Raw genomic sequence first — 14,648 nt, forward strand, 5'->3', positions numbered from 1 at the left:
CTCGCATGCGTGCCTTGTCCCTGAGCAGCAGAAATGGTATGAATTGTTTACTTTCGCCAAGCCACAAATCGCATTGACTATTGATGCGCGTCTTCATAGTAAAGATCTAGGCCCCATGGTAAAGCGGTGTGTAGAGGCGGTTGGCTGGGTTCAGACGTCTATTACGAATGTTGAATACTCTGCGTCACTAACAGGGTATCATACTTCAGCACCCACTACAAATTCTTCGGTTTTGGGAACGTGACTAAATTTCAAAATTTCACGAAACGGGTCACTCGGGAGAGGTAGCTCTGTGTGCGTCTCTGCCGGAGGGGTTGTGGACATGGGGCCCGACTGATTTTGGGCTCTGCTCCACAGCTCCCCCAGTTGTTTTACTCTCTCTACACCCTCGCCCAGTTGACAGAATCAGAGTTGGCACAGCCTGGAGGTGGAGGGAGGCATTCGGGAGACAATAGGAGGTGAAGACTGCAGCGGTCTTGGAGCTGTCTACATCTTGGAGAGCACCTATTCTTCCCATAAAAAATGGTTTAATTTGGTATCTTCGTAATTCTAGTTTGGGGATTTTTATTTATTTATTTTTTTTTTTTTATCATAAATGGTAACTATTTCATTTGGTTTGCTTTAAAGATTTGCCAAAAAACTGTCAAAATTGGAGCGTTAGCTCAGGGCTTAATTTATAATCTCTAAACAGTTAGATATTTGAATTCAGTGAACTAAATTTTCTCTAATTCAGGAATAATTTGCCCATCTTGCAAAGCCAAATTCTAACATTGTGCCATATTAGCTGGATATCATTCGGACATTAATGCGAACCAACACTGCTGGATTGTGGTGATTATCGGCAAAACTAAATGTATACGTTGGAAAATTGTTTCTGGGGGCAATGCCTGTGAGGATGCCACTGTCTAGATTATATTCAAAGAAAGCTTTTACAACAGTCTGGGAATTGAAATAGATATAAAATTTGGTGGGTTTACGTTATATTATTCAAGTGACTGATACAAGCTTCACAAACAAGTTTAAAAAGGTGATTGAGTGCAATTAATGACGGTAGTGTTGCAATTATTTAGTTAAGAATTTTAATTGCGGGACGGCACTAGTTAATTTGTTACTTTTTGTTGTCTAATATAACTTTGATTGGGATCGACCCCACTAGGGGGTGGGGTCATAGTATATTTCTTGCCGCATGCATTTTTTGTGGCCACAGGTTGCGTTTTCATTTTCATGGTAAGATATTTTTTCGGCGGGGATTGAAGGATTGTATTACGATTACTGGCATTATTTTAAACACTTACAAGACAGAATGTCGATTATTAAAGTTAGCAGGTTCATATTCACTGAATATTTTAAACATTGATGAAACAAGAAGCATTTATCAAATTGAACTAGAAGCACGGGTCACAAGAATGACTGGGATTGTAGTCCTGATGTTTACTGATTTATTAGATCATTCTCATATGCTAAATTTATAGTACTTAGTTTAAATGTGTGAACTTTATTGAAATTCTCAGTCGTGAGAACAAATTTGCCTACATAGCATTTCCATGAGCTGCCCTCACATTCACAGCACTTCATGGACAAATACGACGAAGCACATTCTCCACATTGGCTGAAGGGATGCAAACATATCAAATTGGGCACTGGAGGTGTCACATAGACGCTATCGCAAAAAACACATTCCGAAAGACAGAACAATTGGAGATCGGAGCTCATGCACATACGCATACACACACAGACACTTACATACACACGCACACATACACATCGACAAGATTACAGAGGAATGCCAGCGGGGAGAGCGACGGAGGGACTGCCGGCCGGAGAAGGCCAGCCTTGGCGTGTCAGTCTTGGGGACCAGACGGGAATCAACTTATCCAGACGATGACTAACCTGGGGAGGACCTTCCCTCGGACGTGGACCCGGGCCGTGGGAGGGAGCGAGGACGACCAATTCAACCTACATTACCCTTGACATAAAAAACTCTTATAAAAACTGAAGCTGGGCGGAAAGATGGGGCGCATTTTTCGACTGTGCTCGCCCGAGTGCAGTTTTCTCGTGAGATTATATTATTATTTGTCCAGCCGTGGTGTCATAAATGATGGTATTTTGATGCGGATTTATTCAAGTAGGACGAAGTAGGACTTCACTGAAGGCTCAGGTGTGAAATGCACTGAAGTAACTTAAAAATTAACAGTAAAAAAATTACGATTGTTTAAGAATGTGCAAGAAAGAAAAATGTTGACAAATGTTGATAAATAATGATATTTTCCAGGAGGTATTTATTTATTTGTTGTTTATTCATTCAATTCTAGACTTGTTTCAATATTTGAGTATTGTTTTTCTTTCAATATGTCGTATATTTTGTCTTTGAAATGTGGGTCCTTGCTGACTTCTGAGAGGCAGCCGAGCAAGGCTGGATTGGTGATGGAAAAGAACAAAAGAAAGAAGAAAGATTTTATTCTCGTCACATGCTGATGTCAAAAGAAGTCTCCCCAAAAACGTGCGAGCCCCCTCTCAGACATTCCCTTCTTATAGGGAATGCCCAAATAGGACATGAATATCTAATTTTCCCTTGTTGCATATGCATTCCCATCCCGCTAGTCTTCGGGATTTCCCTCCAAAAGTCCCCCAGAGGGAGAGCAGATGCGTCTCCCCGTTGATACGACCAGTCTACTCGTGACCACCTTAAATTACTTCCATACCCTGGAAGGTCACTGACCTGGCGAGAGAATTGCCCCCACCATAAACAATGCTCAGGCCTATTTTCTCTCAGGGCAGTATCTGGTTACATCGGAACTTCAGAACCAAGACTGGTCACTTCTGTGAGCTCCAGTCCCTTCATAGTTTCATAAAGAGAATTACTTCCCAGATCTAAATTAGGCCATTTAAAAATACATGACTTTTTTTTTCATTTATTTATGTAATAATACAACATTTATTCAATTATTTTAGTATGTAAAATTCTCAACAATTTAAACCTTTTTATTTCACACTTGAATATTTCTTAACATATTTGTTCTTTTGAATTTGGATGCAATTTAAATTATTACATCCATCCAGCCATTTTCTGCCACTCATCCAGGGTCGGGTTATTGAATTAATTTTTTAAGTATTTTTTATAATTCAATATTTATTTCAAGATCAGGACTCTTCTCAATTAGTTCAATATTTATAAAATGTTTCTATATTTATTATTAATTGAATTAAGTCTGTATGTGGTTTCCAATTTTAAATTTTAATATTTTCCTATTTCAATATATAAATAATCCAATGTATAAAAAATATAATACAGCATGAAAAAATATATTTGGTATATTTGACAAAATGATACGTTTTTCCCGAAGTGAGATTCTGCTTTGCAACAAACCCCAAACGCTTGATAGAGCTCAACCTAGAAAGTGGTTTTAGCTCGTCAGAAATTTATTCAGAAACCGTAATTATTAAATGTATGTGAGGGGATATTTGAAGAGTTCGAGTTTTGTTCAATGGACCATACATATACGGGCCAAACACAGCGAGAAAACCAGCGCTGATTCCAGTCGCCATCAAGTTGCCAACTCCTGACATACCAAAACCTTTGAGAGAAACTGAGACTGCTTGCATTTCTCTTTCTTGTTCTTTTTATAGTTCAACTTCAAGTTCAGTTTTTCACCTTTTCACAACATAATGAAAGCCAGTTGAGCAAGTGGAACAAGTGATTTTATTGATGATTGTGGAAAGCAGCGATTTCATAAGCAGTTTCTTCTCACACCTTTTCCATTAGGTACGATTAAAAAGACAACTGAAAAGCATAATGTTAAAAAATGTTATTCCAGGCAAAGGCAATTAATTTTATTTACACGTTTGATGTAAACACACAAAACAAAACATGATCACTCAGACACAATGGTTCTTCTGACACTGATCACATTGGCTTAATGTCAATAAAAAAGCTTTGCAAAATTCAATATCATATTTTATTCAAAATCAAAATTTACATCTTACCACAAAGAGTCAGTTCCTTCAGTTTTTGGTTTTCTTTTTTTTTAAGCTTCAAGGATCGCTGCTTTTCTCACCAGCACAATTGTGGCTCTCCGCATGCTGTTTAGTGGAGAATTTTTTAGCACAAACGCTGCAACTGAATGGCTTGTCTCCACTGTGTGTTCTTGTGTGGCGTCGTAAATGCCACTTTTGAGAGAAACTCTTGGCACAAACTGAGCAGGAAAAAGTTTTTTCTCCAGTGTGTGTTCTTCTATGTTTTGTTAAATTTGACTTTTTTGAGAAGATTTTGCCACAAACTGAGCAGGAAAAAGTTTTTTCTCCAGTGTGTGATCTAGTGTGGATTGTTAAACGCGACTTACGCAGGAAGCTTTTGCCACAAACCGAGCATGAAAAAGGTTTTTCACCACTGTGTGTTCTCGTGTGGCTTGTTAAATTAGACTTGCAAGAGAAACTCTTGCCACAAACTGAGCATGAAAAAGGTTTTTCTCCACTGTGCTTTCTTGTGTGATATGTTAAACCAGCCTTTTGAGAGAAGCTTTTGCCACAAACTGAGCAGGAAAAAGTTTTTTCACCACTGTGTGTTATTGTGTGGATTGTTAATTGAAACTTTCGAGAGAAACTCTTGCCACAAACTGAGCAAGAAAAAGGTTTTTCACCACTGTGTGTTCTTGTGTGTTTAGTTAAATTAGACTTGTCAGAGAAACTCTTGCCACAAACTGAGCATGAAAAAGATTTTTCACCACTGTGCGTTCTTGCGTGGCTTGTTAAATGTGTCTTTTGAGAGAAGCATTTTCCACAAACAGAGCAGGAAAAAGGTTTTTCTCCACTGTGCTTTCTTGTGTGATATGTTAAACCTGCCTTTTGAGAGAAGCATTTTCCACAAACTGAGCAGGAAAAAGGTTTTTCTCCACTGTGCGTTCTTGTGTGGATTGTTAAATGAAACTTTCGAGAGAAGCTTTTTCCACAAACCGAGCAAGAAAAAGGTTTTTCTCCACTGTGTGTTCTTGTGTGCGGTTTTAAAGACAGCTTTGAAGTTAATGAGTCAGTGTGACATGCCCTTTCACCTTTGGCTTGCCCACCATCATCATCATCATCATCATGAGCGTCTGATAATGTGTCCTCATTATGTGCTTGTGATGGTCCCCAGTGGTCTTCGTCAACTTCTGTTGTCATGTGATGACTTGAGCTGCTGCTTGTAGGCTCCGCCCCTCTGTCGTCCTCACTCTCATCCTTGTTTTCATCTTCAGTCTTTATAGGGAGAACGTTCACTGGTGACTTGTTGATCTCCTCCTCCTCCTCCTCCTTTTTGATGTGAGTCAAGTCTGGCTCCTCTTTTACATAAAGGAGATCATTTTGTCTGACGTCTGCAGGACACAAAAAGACAAATTTGGTTTGGTCAAGTCAAAGCTCATGCGGCGACTTTGTCTTATATTGTTTCTACCGTGCTACCTTGACTTGTGCCTGCCGAACACGAATCAATACGTGCGACCCCGATTTGGACCGGACCATGGGGGCATTTCACAAAATTACGTCCCACGATGTAAACCTCCCTTTAGCACAGACATGTCCAAAGTCCGGCCCGGGGGCCAAATGTGGCCCGGGGTCAAACTTCATCTGGCCCGCAGCCTCTGTAATAAAATTAATACATTCTGGCCCGCACATATACAGTGCTGAGTTCGCTCTCTTCTTAATTGCTGTTCCTAATTTACCCACTAGAGGCAGTACCACTCTGCGACATCACCCCGGGTGACCTTTACCCCCAAGTTCTAAAATGGCGACCATAAACAAAAAAAGGAAAGTTGACTGAGAGCAATATCAGTGCACAAACAAAGTACGCATTAGATATGAAGTCTTCACACGACGCTTTCGGGATTTTGCAGCTATTGAGGAGGATATCTCTCTTTTTTCATCACTTTTCTCCGTGGACACAGACAATGTTCCAGCCCAGCTGGAGCTCATTGAGCTGCAGTGTGACGCCGAGAGCCGCAGTCGGCACCGGCAACTTTCTCTCGACAACTTTTACCAACAGATGGATAAAGGCAGGTTTCGAGAGATTCGAGGGTTTGCTAGGAAAATGCTGAGCTTGTTTGGGTCGACGTATTTGTGTGAAAAGACATTCTCGGTTATGAACTTAAATCAGAGTCGCGCGAGGACACGGCTCACAGACTCTCACCTCGCGCATCAATACCACTGCCTTTGAGCCAGACCTGGCCTTTGTGCTGCAGTCCAGATCTCAGTATCACCCGTCACATTAATGCAGGCAAGTCATTTGTCATTTAAATAACTGACTTAATTTTGTTTTGTTCAGTCACAAATTCAGACAAGTTGTCGGTTTTCATTCCAGAATAAAATGTTCCTTCAACATTTATATTTGATGATATGTCATATATATCAAATTAGTCCTTGCACCCTTGGATAATCATTTCTGTAATTCAAAAATTCTGTGAACATTGAACTCCCATGATGATATAATTCATGTTCAAATATTATTTGCACTCAAGACTATAATTACTTCTGTTTAAGAAAAAAAGTTAAGCAAATATTCAATTGCATGTGATGTTCATGTTTCAAATGAACCAAAATACATGTTTGATGGTTTAAATGAAAATAAAAAAGCAAATGTGAAACACAGAATCACTTGCTAAAATGTGTTTGAATATATTGTTCTTTATGTAGTTAATGTCAGCCGAGGTCGGCCCTCCCACATTTTACAACATCAAATCCGGCCCCCTTTGCAAAAAGTTTGGACATCCCTGCTTTAGCAGCACAACTGTGATAAAAGAGCATTTAAAAAGGAAGCACGTTGCGGCTGATGCCGATTTCATTCCTGACATGGCCGCAGACGTTTCTGGAAGCGAGCTGAAGTTAGCACACACAGGCTATCGTGTGCGTCTGATGGAACACCTGTTGTGGGACCCGAACATATTGATGCAGACCACTGGGGGCCATCGCAACATAATGTCATTGACAAAATAGGAATCCTTCAAGCGAAATATGTTTACAAGTATTTCATTTTGCATTTATAGATAGTTTCATCGTGGGTACTTTTTGCTTTCATTATAATCTGGATCCCTAAAAGAATTAAAGGGGCCCTGGAATCAGAGTCCCTATTTATTGTATGATTTACGTTTGTTTGTTTTTTTTTTACCCAAAATGACATTTATCCTGCGAGTAAGTTCCGACATTACCCTTTTTATTTGTATAAAATTTCTGTTTTGAAATAAATTTTAAAACAAAATTACGTTTGAAGAGTAAAAGTTCTTACACATAAGCATTAAGCAACAACACTTTCACTCTGACTTTCATGTTGACATATTTGAATAATGACTGTATATTTTAAAGTTATCCAATATGTATTCAAATTAGACTAAGATACACTATAATAATATTAGAGTTCACTGAATTATTTTGTACCTGCAATGATGCTTAACAGCCATAGGGTGTCAGTAATGAGTAACAAAGTAACACAAGACCTCCCACAGATACATCATCATTGCCATTTGGATAAATTACCAGGAACTAAATGTTCCTGGACTTGTTGGTGGAAAAGGGGGTTGTGGCGTACTCCCTTTTTAAGCCCACAGTAAGCCAAAGATGCAGATGCATTCCTTGCAGCATGCGCTTGTTCACTGATGAGATCCGTGCAACCCTGGATGGATGCATTAAATGTATTTTAAATGTTTGGATGAGGTGAATCTACGCACATGTGCACAAAACTTGAATTACACCCGACGAAGCCAGTACAAAGTTAATAAATAAATAAATAAGACCAATACGTACTTGATTTATTTTTTTTTAAACTTATTTTGTGTTTTATCCACTAAAATTGATCAACCGACATTAATGTTTTCGCCGCAGTGTGCACATATTTTAGATTCAAGCAGAATTCCTTCCGTAAGGAATTGCTTGAACAAGATATAAAAAACAGAAAATGTAATATGTTAAATAATCAGTTCAAATTTTATACTGGGAAAAAAAATGGAGTTCACCCCCCACTATTGGTTATTCTTTGGCAATTATTTTGTGCACTGATTTAATTTGGCATAAACAAATGTTCAGCAGACCTGCAAGGAAAAGTCAATATTTAAAAATAAAACGGCAATAACCTTGAACGCATTTCCCCAAACAACTTAATGTTGTGATGCATATTTTTAACGATAGAAAGTCGTTCTTTACAAAGCAAATGAGAGTCAGACGGGTACAAACCTGCTTTGTGTAGCACAACACGAGGCTGGTTGCAAACTTCGCCCAGCGATTGAAGATGTTGCTCGTTCTCTTCTTTTATTCCACAAAGTTCCTCTTTGTACTTGGGTGTCGTTTTTGCACACATTTTCAAATGATAATTCCAAAAAATCCGCCCTTGATCTCTGCTTGGCGATGAGTCATGTGCCTCTTTTCGTTAGCGGCTAGCTAGCTAGCTAGCAAGCTAAGCTAACGAGGCCGAAAAGCATCAACGCGCGAAGATGAGGTTATCGGGACACAAAGACTTAATGAATTATGTCGTCGTCCTTTAGAGTAGCACTGGACATCCTGTGAAAAAATTACAGTCAGTTCCACACTAAATCAGAAGAATTTAGCGGTGGGTGTTTTTGTTCCGGTGTTGACGGGTCGGTGGATGTGGTCGAGGCCCTTCGCAAGTTGCGCGCTTGCTAATGACGTCATGCTTTAAGCACGTATTTTTCAAATATATTTCTTTGCCTCTGTGTTTGTTTTTACCCCTGGCTGTACTGTTTTGATATATATTTTATATAATATTTTAATTCGGTTGTTGAAAAAAATTAACAAAATAACTAAATTAACGCCGCATTCGCGAGTCAGCTCCGACGTCACTTCCGCCTATTTCCCGAGAAGCCGCTGCTGGAACAGCAGTGGGACGTTTACGTTTCTCCTACCGAACTTGCAACAATACTGTGGTTAAATTGGGCTGCAAGATTGTATGGATATAATGTCTGCATATACTAGCAGTGCTTCTCAATTATTTCACACCCGCCCCTACCAAGAAGAAAAAGATTCGCGCCCCCCCCCCCCACCAATTTGTTTTCTGTCTTTGTAGATTGATATTAGATTGTCAATAAAATATCCCTTAACTCAGCTAAATTGACAAGAAATATAATTTTGAGAACTATTATAGTGAGGATCTCTAAACTCAGTACTCTGTTGTGCAAATATTGATGAGATGACAAATATTTGTCATGTTATTGTTGGAGTTGGGTCACCGTGGAAATAAGAAGTAGTTAGTAAATCAACCTTTAAAAGCCAAACTTACTCCAATGCGTGTTCGTTTTTTTGTGCTCAAGAAGAAAAGGGTAAAAAAAAAGACTCAACAACTGATTAGAGTTCCGATATTTAGTTTCTTCAATTTCTGGAGTTCAGGAAATAGTAAAAAGACAGACATCTGGGCGTCTTTTTCTGAATCTCACGAGAAAACTGCACTCGGGCGAGCACAGTCGAAAAATGCGCGCCATCTTTCAGCCCAGCTTCAGTTTTTAGAGGAGTTTTTTTATGTCAAGGGTAATGTAGGTTGAATCGGTTGTCCTCACTCCCTCCCACGGCACGGGTCCACGTCCAAGGGAAGGTCCTCCCCAGGTTAGTCATCGTCTGGTTAGTTGATTCCCGTCTGGTCCCCAAGACTGGCACGCCAAGGCTGGCCTTCTCCGGCGGGCAGTCTCTCCGTCTCTCCAGCTGTCATTGCTCTGGAATCTTGTCGGTGTGCATGTGTGCGTGTGTATGTGCACATGTATATGCAGGTATACGTGTATGTGCATGTGTATGTGCAGGTGTAAGGGTGTGTCTGTGTTTATGCATGCGTATGTGCATGTGCTCTGATCTCCAATTGTTCCGTCTTTCGGAATGTGTTTTTTTGATGGCGTCTGTGTGAGTCCTCCAGTGCCCAATTTGGTATGTTTGCATCTCTACAGCCAATGTGGAGAATGTGCTTCGTCGTATTTGTCCATGAAGTGCTGTGAATGTGAGGGCAGCTCATGGAAATGCTATGTGTAGAGGTTATTTTAGATTAAATTAGTTTCTTCTTATTTTCGTTGTTCAACCTCTTCGTTTGGTGGCGAATAAAAACAACTTTTTACGCGTGAACAAACACTGATGGTCGAAGCACGGCAAAAAGACCGTGTTGCTCCTTCGCCATCATCTTTATTTCTTCTTCAACCAAAAAACACTTTCTTCTTCGTGCATAACAGTAAATAAAGAATTGCGCCCTCTAACGTTGACACATTTCACTCCACAAATCAAAATAATTACAAAAGACAAAGAAATGTATAATTTCTTGTCACAAACATACAAATGGCAAAAAACAAATATTTGCAATCATTATCCACAAAAATATAAACATTTGTGAAATGGCGCTAACATTATTGTTGTTGATGTGCGGGTCTGGCCCAGCTTCCCTCCGGACAGGTCGACAGGCAAGGCTGGAGTGGTGATATAAAAAAAACTTCTGAGACACTCTGGTGGTTGGAAAAAGATTGTATTGGTGTCAAATTAGCTGATGCCAGAAGTTCCCCCAAAAAACAACAGTTGCGCTATGTTAGAAGTAGAAATGAAGAATTATGTTACAACGTATGGAAATACAAACATAAAATGTTGTTGGGTTTCTCACCTGTTTCACATTCTTCACTTTGCCAGCTTTCTTGTTTGTCACTTTTTCCTGTTTGCTTGTGTTTTGGGTTGCGATTTTTGATTGGCTCTCTTAATCACTGAGGTCAGCGTCGATCTGGAGGAACTCGTAATGTGTGCAAAAATATACTTTATTTCTAAAGCGCATTTCACGTAGATGGGTTTAAACTTGAATTGCTGTCTGTTTTGTTTTTTCAGCGTTACCAGTTTACATTAAGTACACTAAAGTCCATCAAAGGCTATTAATTACATAAATCCTACAATAAAGCATAACTTTAACTCTATTGATGAAAGTAAAGTTTAATTTAGGCTATGAAGTAACTCAGTGGTGGTCCTTCAAGGCCTTCTCTGTTGGCCGAACATAATCAATAAAAAAAAATGATCAGAATCTTCACATTGATGTCATATTATAGCTGAGCGTTGTATTTTTAGGTGAGAGTTTTGAAACCAATCAGAATTCCGCTCGCTCGTGTTGCTGGGCAGGTTTCACAATATGGGGAGCGCGCATTATTCGTTCCAAGGCCTTAAGATGCAATTGTGCGTGTCATGAAATGGTACTAAATTTATATTTGCGACTATGTTGCACCTTTACGGTCACTGAGTGTCACAGTTGTCGCGCAGGGGGTCTCGCGAGATTGTTCATGCAAGCGGGGAGTTGTTGGAGTGGTATCGCCATTAAAACGTGTTACAAGACAAGAGCCTCGTTGCCATCATTTACATGGTGTCAGAAGTGAACTCGAAACAATGGCCAAGTTTAATCCCCCGACGGGTTTCCCCTTTGATAAGCCACGAGAGTGGCCGGACTGGAAGCAGCGATTTGTGAGATTCGGGACCGCCACGAAACTCGACAGAGAAGAGGGCGCGGTGCAGGTGAGCAGCCTGATATACGCCATGGGTAGCGAGTCCGAGAACATCTACAAGTCGTTTACATTCGACGAAGATGGACACAGAAATGACTTTGACCGAGTACTCGGCAAGTTCGATGACTATTTCGTGCCACGACGGAATGTGATACATGAACGCGCATGCTTCCACCAGCGCGCACAACGGCCGGGCGAGAAGGCGGAGACTTTCATTCGTGCGTTGTACGAGCGCTCGGAACATTGTGACTTCGGCGCGACCCGAGAGGAGAACATTCGTGACAGGATCGTCGTGGGAATATTGGACAAGGAGGTTTCACGTAAACTGCAGCTGATAAACGACCTAACGCTGGCGCGGACGATTGAGACGGTCAGGCAGTGTGAGGAGGTAACGTCCCAAATTAGCATGCCAGGAGAAGCAGCTGGGATGGTACATGAGGTGACCAATAAATTTAAAAAGCGTACCAAGCAACACTTCAAGCAGAGGGAGAGCTGTTATGGACAATGTGGGAAAGCCAAGCAAAAATAAGGATGAAATGTTTCCTGCTAAGAAATCTACATGTAACTCGTGCAACAAAGTGTGACATTGGAGCAGAGTGTGTAGGAATAAAAAAGCGGCGGTGAGTGAAGTTACAGAGCAACCGGAGCAACAGCAACCGTATTTCCTTGGGTCAGTGAGAAAAGCAAATGGGACTTCACAGCAATGGGCCGTGAAGTTGTTGCTGGGATCTACCCCAGCAGAATTTAAAATTGACACAGGGAGAGATGTGAACGTCATCTGCGAACAGACCTACCGTTCGCTCACTCCCAAAACACAATTGCAGCCTGCTGACATTCCACTTGATAGTCCAGGTGGTGAATTGCAGTGCTTAGGTCTGATCCAAAGCACAGTTACCTATAAAGGCAAAACCTACCCTCTCGCAGTTTATGTTATTCGTGGTCGCACGGTGAATAACCTCCTCAGCCGGCCAATGTCTGTGAAAATTAGAATTAGAATTAGAAATCCCTTTATTGTCATTGTACTCAAGTGTGCAACGAGATTAGAGGGCTCCCCTTTCCAGTGCAAAACAACAATAATACAGACAAATATATAAATTAGATAAATAAATAAGAGAGTGCAAAGGAATTCAGTACTGAATAGGGTATATAAAAACACATCACAATGCTGTTCTGCAAGGTAAGGGTGTTCTCGTGTGTGTGTGAGAGTTCAGAATGGAGATGGCTCTCGGAAAGAAACTGTTTCTCAGTCTGAACCTGTGCGAATACAATTAAAAGACAACGCTCAACCATATGCCGTACACACAGCGCGACGTGTTCCTCTGTCCATGCTGCAAAAGGTGAAAGAAGAGTTATAGAGGATGGAATAAAATGGCATAATAGAGAGGGTTACGCAGCCCACTGACTGGTGTGCACCCATGGTGCCAGTCCTGAAGAAAAGCACAGGAAAAGCCCGCATCTGTGTCGACCTCAAAAGGCTGAATGAGGCTGTTAAACGAGAACGATACATTTTGCCCACAGCTGATGACATCATAGCAAAACTAAGCGGAGCTACAGTCTTTTCTTCCTTGGATGCAGCCAGCGGGTTCTTCCAGATACCCCTCCATCCAGACTGCTGTAGGCTCACAACATTCATCACTCGTTTTGGCTGCTTCAACTTTAAACGTCTCCCGTTTGGAATTACAAGTACACCAGAGATCTTCCAGAGAAAGATGATGGAGACTCGACAGGGCCTTGAAGGGGTTGAGGTCTTCATGGATGACATCCTGGTGTACGGGGCTACTGAGAAGGAGCATGACGACAACTTGGAGAAGGTGATGCAACGCATCCAGACTGCTGGCCTGAAGCTCAACAAAGATAAGTGTTCAATTAAACAGGACCAGCTGCGATTTCTTGGACACCTCATCGACAGGTCTGGCATCCGGCCAGACCCAGAGAAGGTGGAAGCTATACGGCAGTTGTCACGACCAGGTGATTTGAAAGAGCTGAAGAGGATATTGGGAATGGTCAATTACCTAGGAAGGTATATTCCAAACCTCTCAACGGTGGGTCAGCCAATGCATAAGCTTATGAGGGATGATGTGGTCTGGAGGCTCAACAAGCAGCTTTTTGAGAACATTAAGGAATTGCTAACAACTGCACCGGTGCTTGCCTACTACAATGTGGGGATGCCAACTGCTGTGTCGGCTGATGCGAGCAGTTATGGACTGGGTGGTGTGTTACTGCAACTCCATGGAGATCACTGGAAACCCGTAGCTTATTGCTCCCGAAGGCTAAGCGATGCAGAATCTCGCTACGCACAGATAGAAAAGGAAGCATTGGCTGGTGTCTGGGCGTGCGAGAAGTTTGACAGATACCTTAACGGACTGGAACAGTTCAAGTTGGTAACTGATCACAAGCCGCTTGTACCTCTCATCAACAATCGAAGCTTGGATAATGTACCCTTGCGTTGCCAGCGTCTTCTCATGAGACTAATGAGATTTAACCCTATCGCAGAATATGGTCCTGGGAAAACCCTGATTGTTGCGGACGTGCTGTCACGCAGTCCGCTACCTAACGCAAACACTGTAAACGAAACGCATAGCGATGTGGCCTGTTATGTGGCTAGTGTGGTGGAAGGGGTTGGAATTTAGTTTTAAATCAATATTAGAATTGAATTTTAAACCAATATAAACTCAAATTAGCAATCTGACTCCAATTTGTGACCTTACCCAACTCTCACTCATCCAACAATATGCGCGCTCGTTCTGCAATAGAAAGGTATCAGGAAGCCGGCATTTTCACGCACGAGTGGATTTATTCCCAATACACAAAACTACTACATGCACCTGGGTCTCGGGTCCCTCTCAATACAACTCTGTACGCCTCTGTTGCCACCAGCAGACGTACTCCTCATCCGAGTTGCCCAGTAATGATTCATACTATACAATATGCAAATGGCACAGAGGCAAAGGCATCCTGGCATGATTCTATTGGCTATGTGTATCCTGCAGTTAACTTTAGCTTGCTCTCGTTGGTCTTTCTCCCCTGAAGAATCACGTGGTGGCTCCTCCTAGTTGTGCTTGTTTCATCTCGTCTTCGCCCCCTCCTTGCGGCTATCACCATCTGTCCTGAAACATTCCATTCTTGCACCTTCTCGCAACCCCTACTCTGTTCCGCTCCACCAGTCACACGCCCAGC

The 14,648-nt window shown here is 41.4% G+C and overlaps 2 protein-coding genes across 2 annotated transcripts in view; both read right to left on the reverse strand.

Annotated features, from left to right (window-relative positions):
* LOC148342160 (uncharacterized) overlaps nt 1-14,648 on the reverse strand; it is a 393,910-nt gene that overhangs the window by 229,405 nt on the left and 149,857 nt on the right. The window lies entirely within an intron of this gene.
* LOC148342172 (uncharacterized) lies at nt 3,678-8,602 on the reverse strand. The gene is made up of 2 exons (XM_088287567.1): nt 8,188-8,602; nt 3,678-5,345 (listed from the first exon to the last, which is right to left on the reverse strand). The coding sequence occupies exons 1-2, from the start codon at nt 8,309-8,311 to the stop codon at nt 4,033-4,035; spliced, it is 1,437 nt and encodes a 478-aa protein (XP_088143693.1). The 5' UTR covers nt 8,312-8,602; the 3' UTR covers nt 3,678-4,032.

The sequence above is a fragment of the Idiotropiscis lumnitzeri genome, chromosome 2, assembly GCF_059441095.1.
Source record: "Idiotropiscis lumnitzeri isolate Australia: NSW breed Sydney's pygmy pipehorse chromosome 2, RoL_Ilum_1.0, whole genome shotgun sequence".
NCBI lineage: Eukaryota > Metazoa > Chordata > Actinopteri > Syngnathiformes > Syngnathidae > Idiotropiscis > Idiotropiscis lumnitzeri.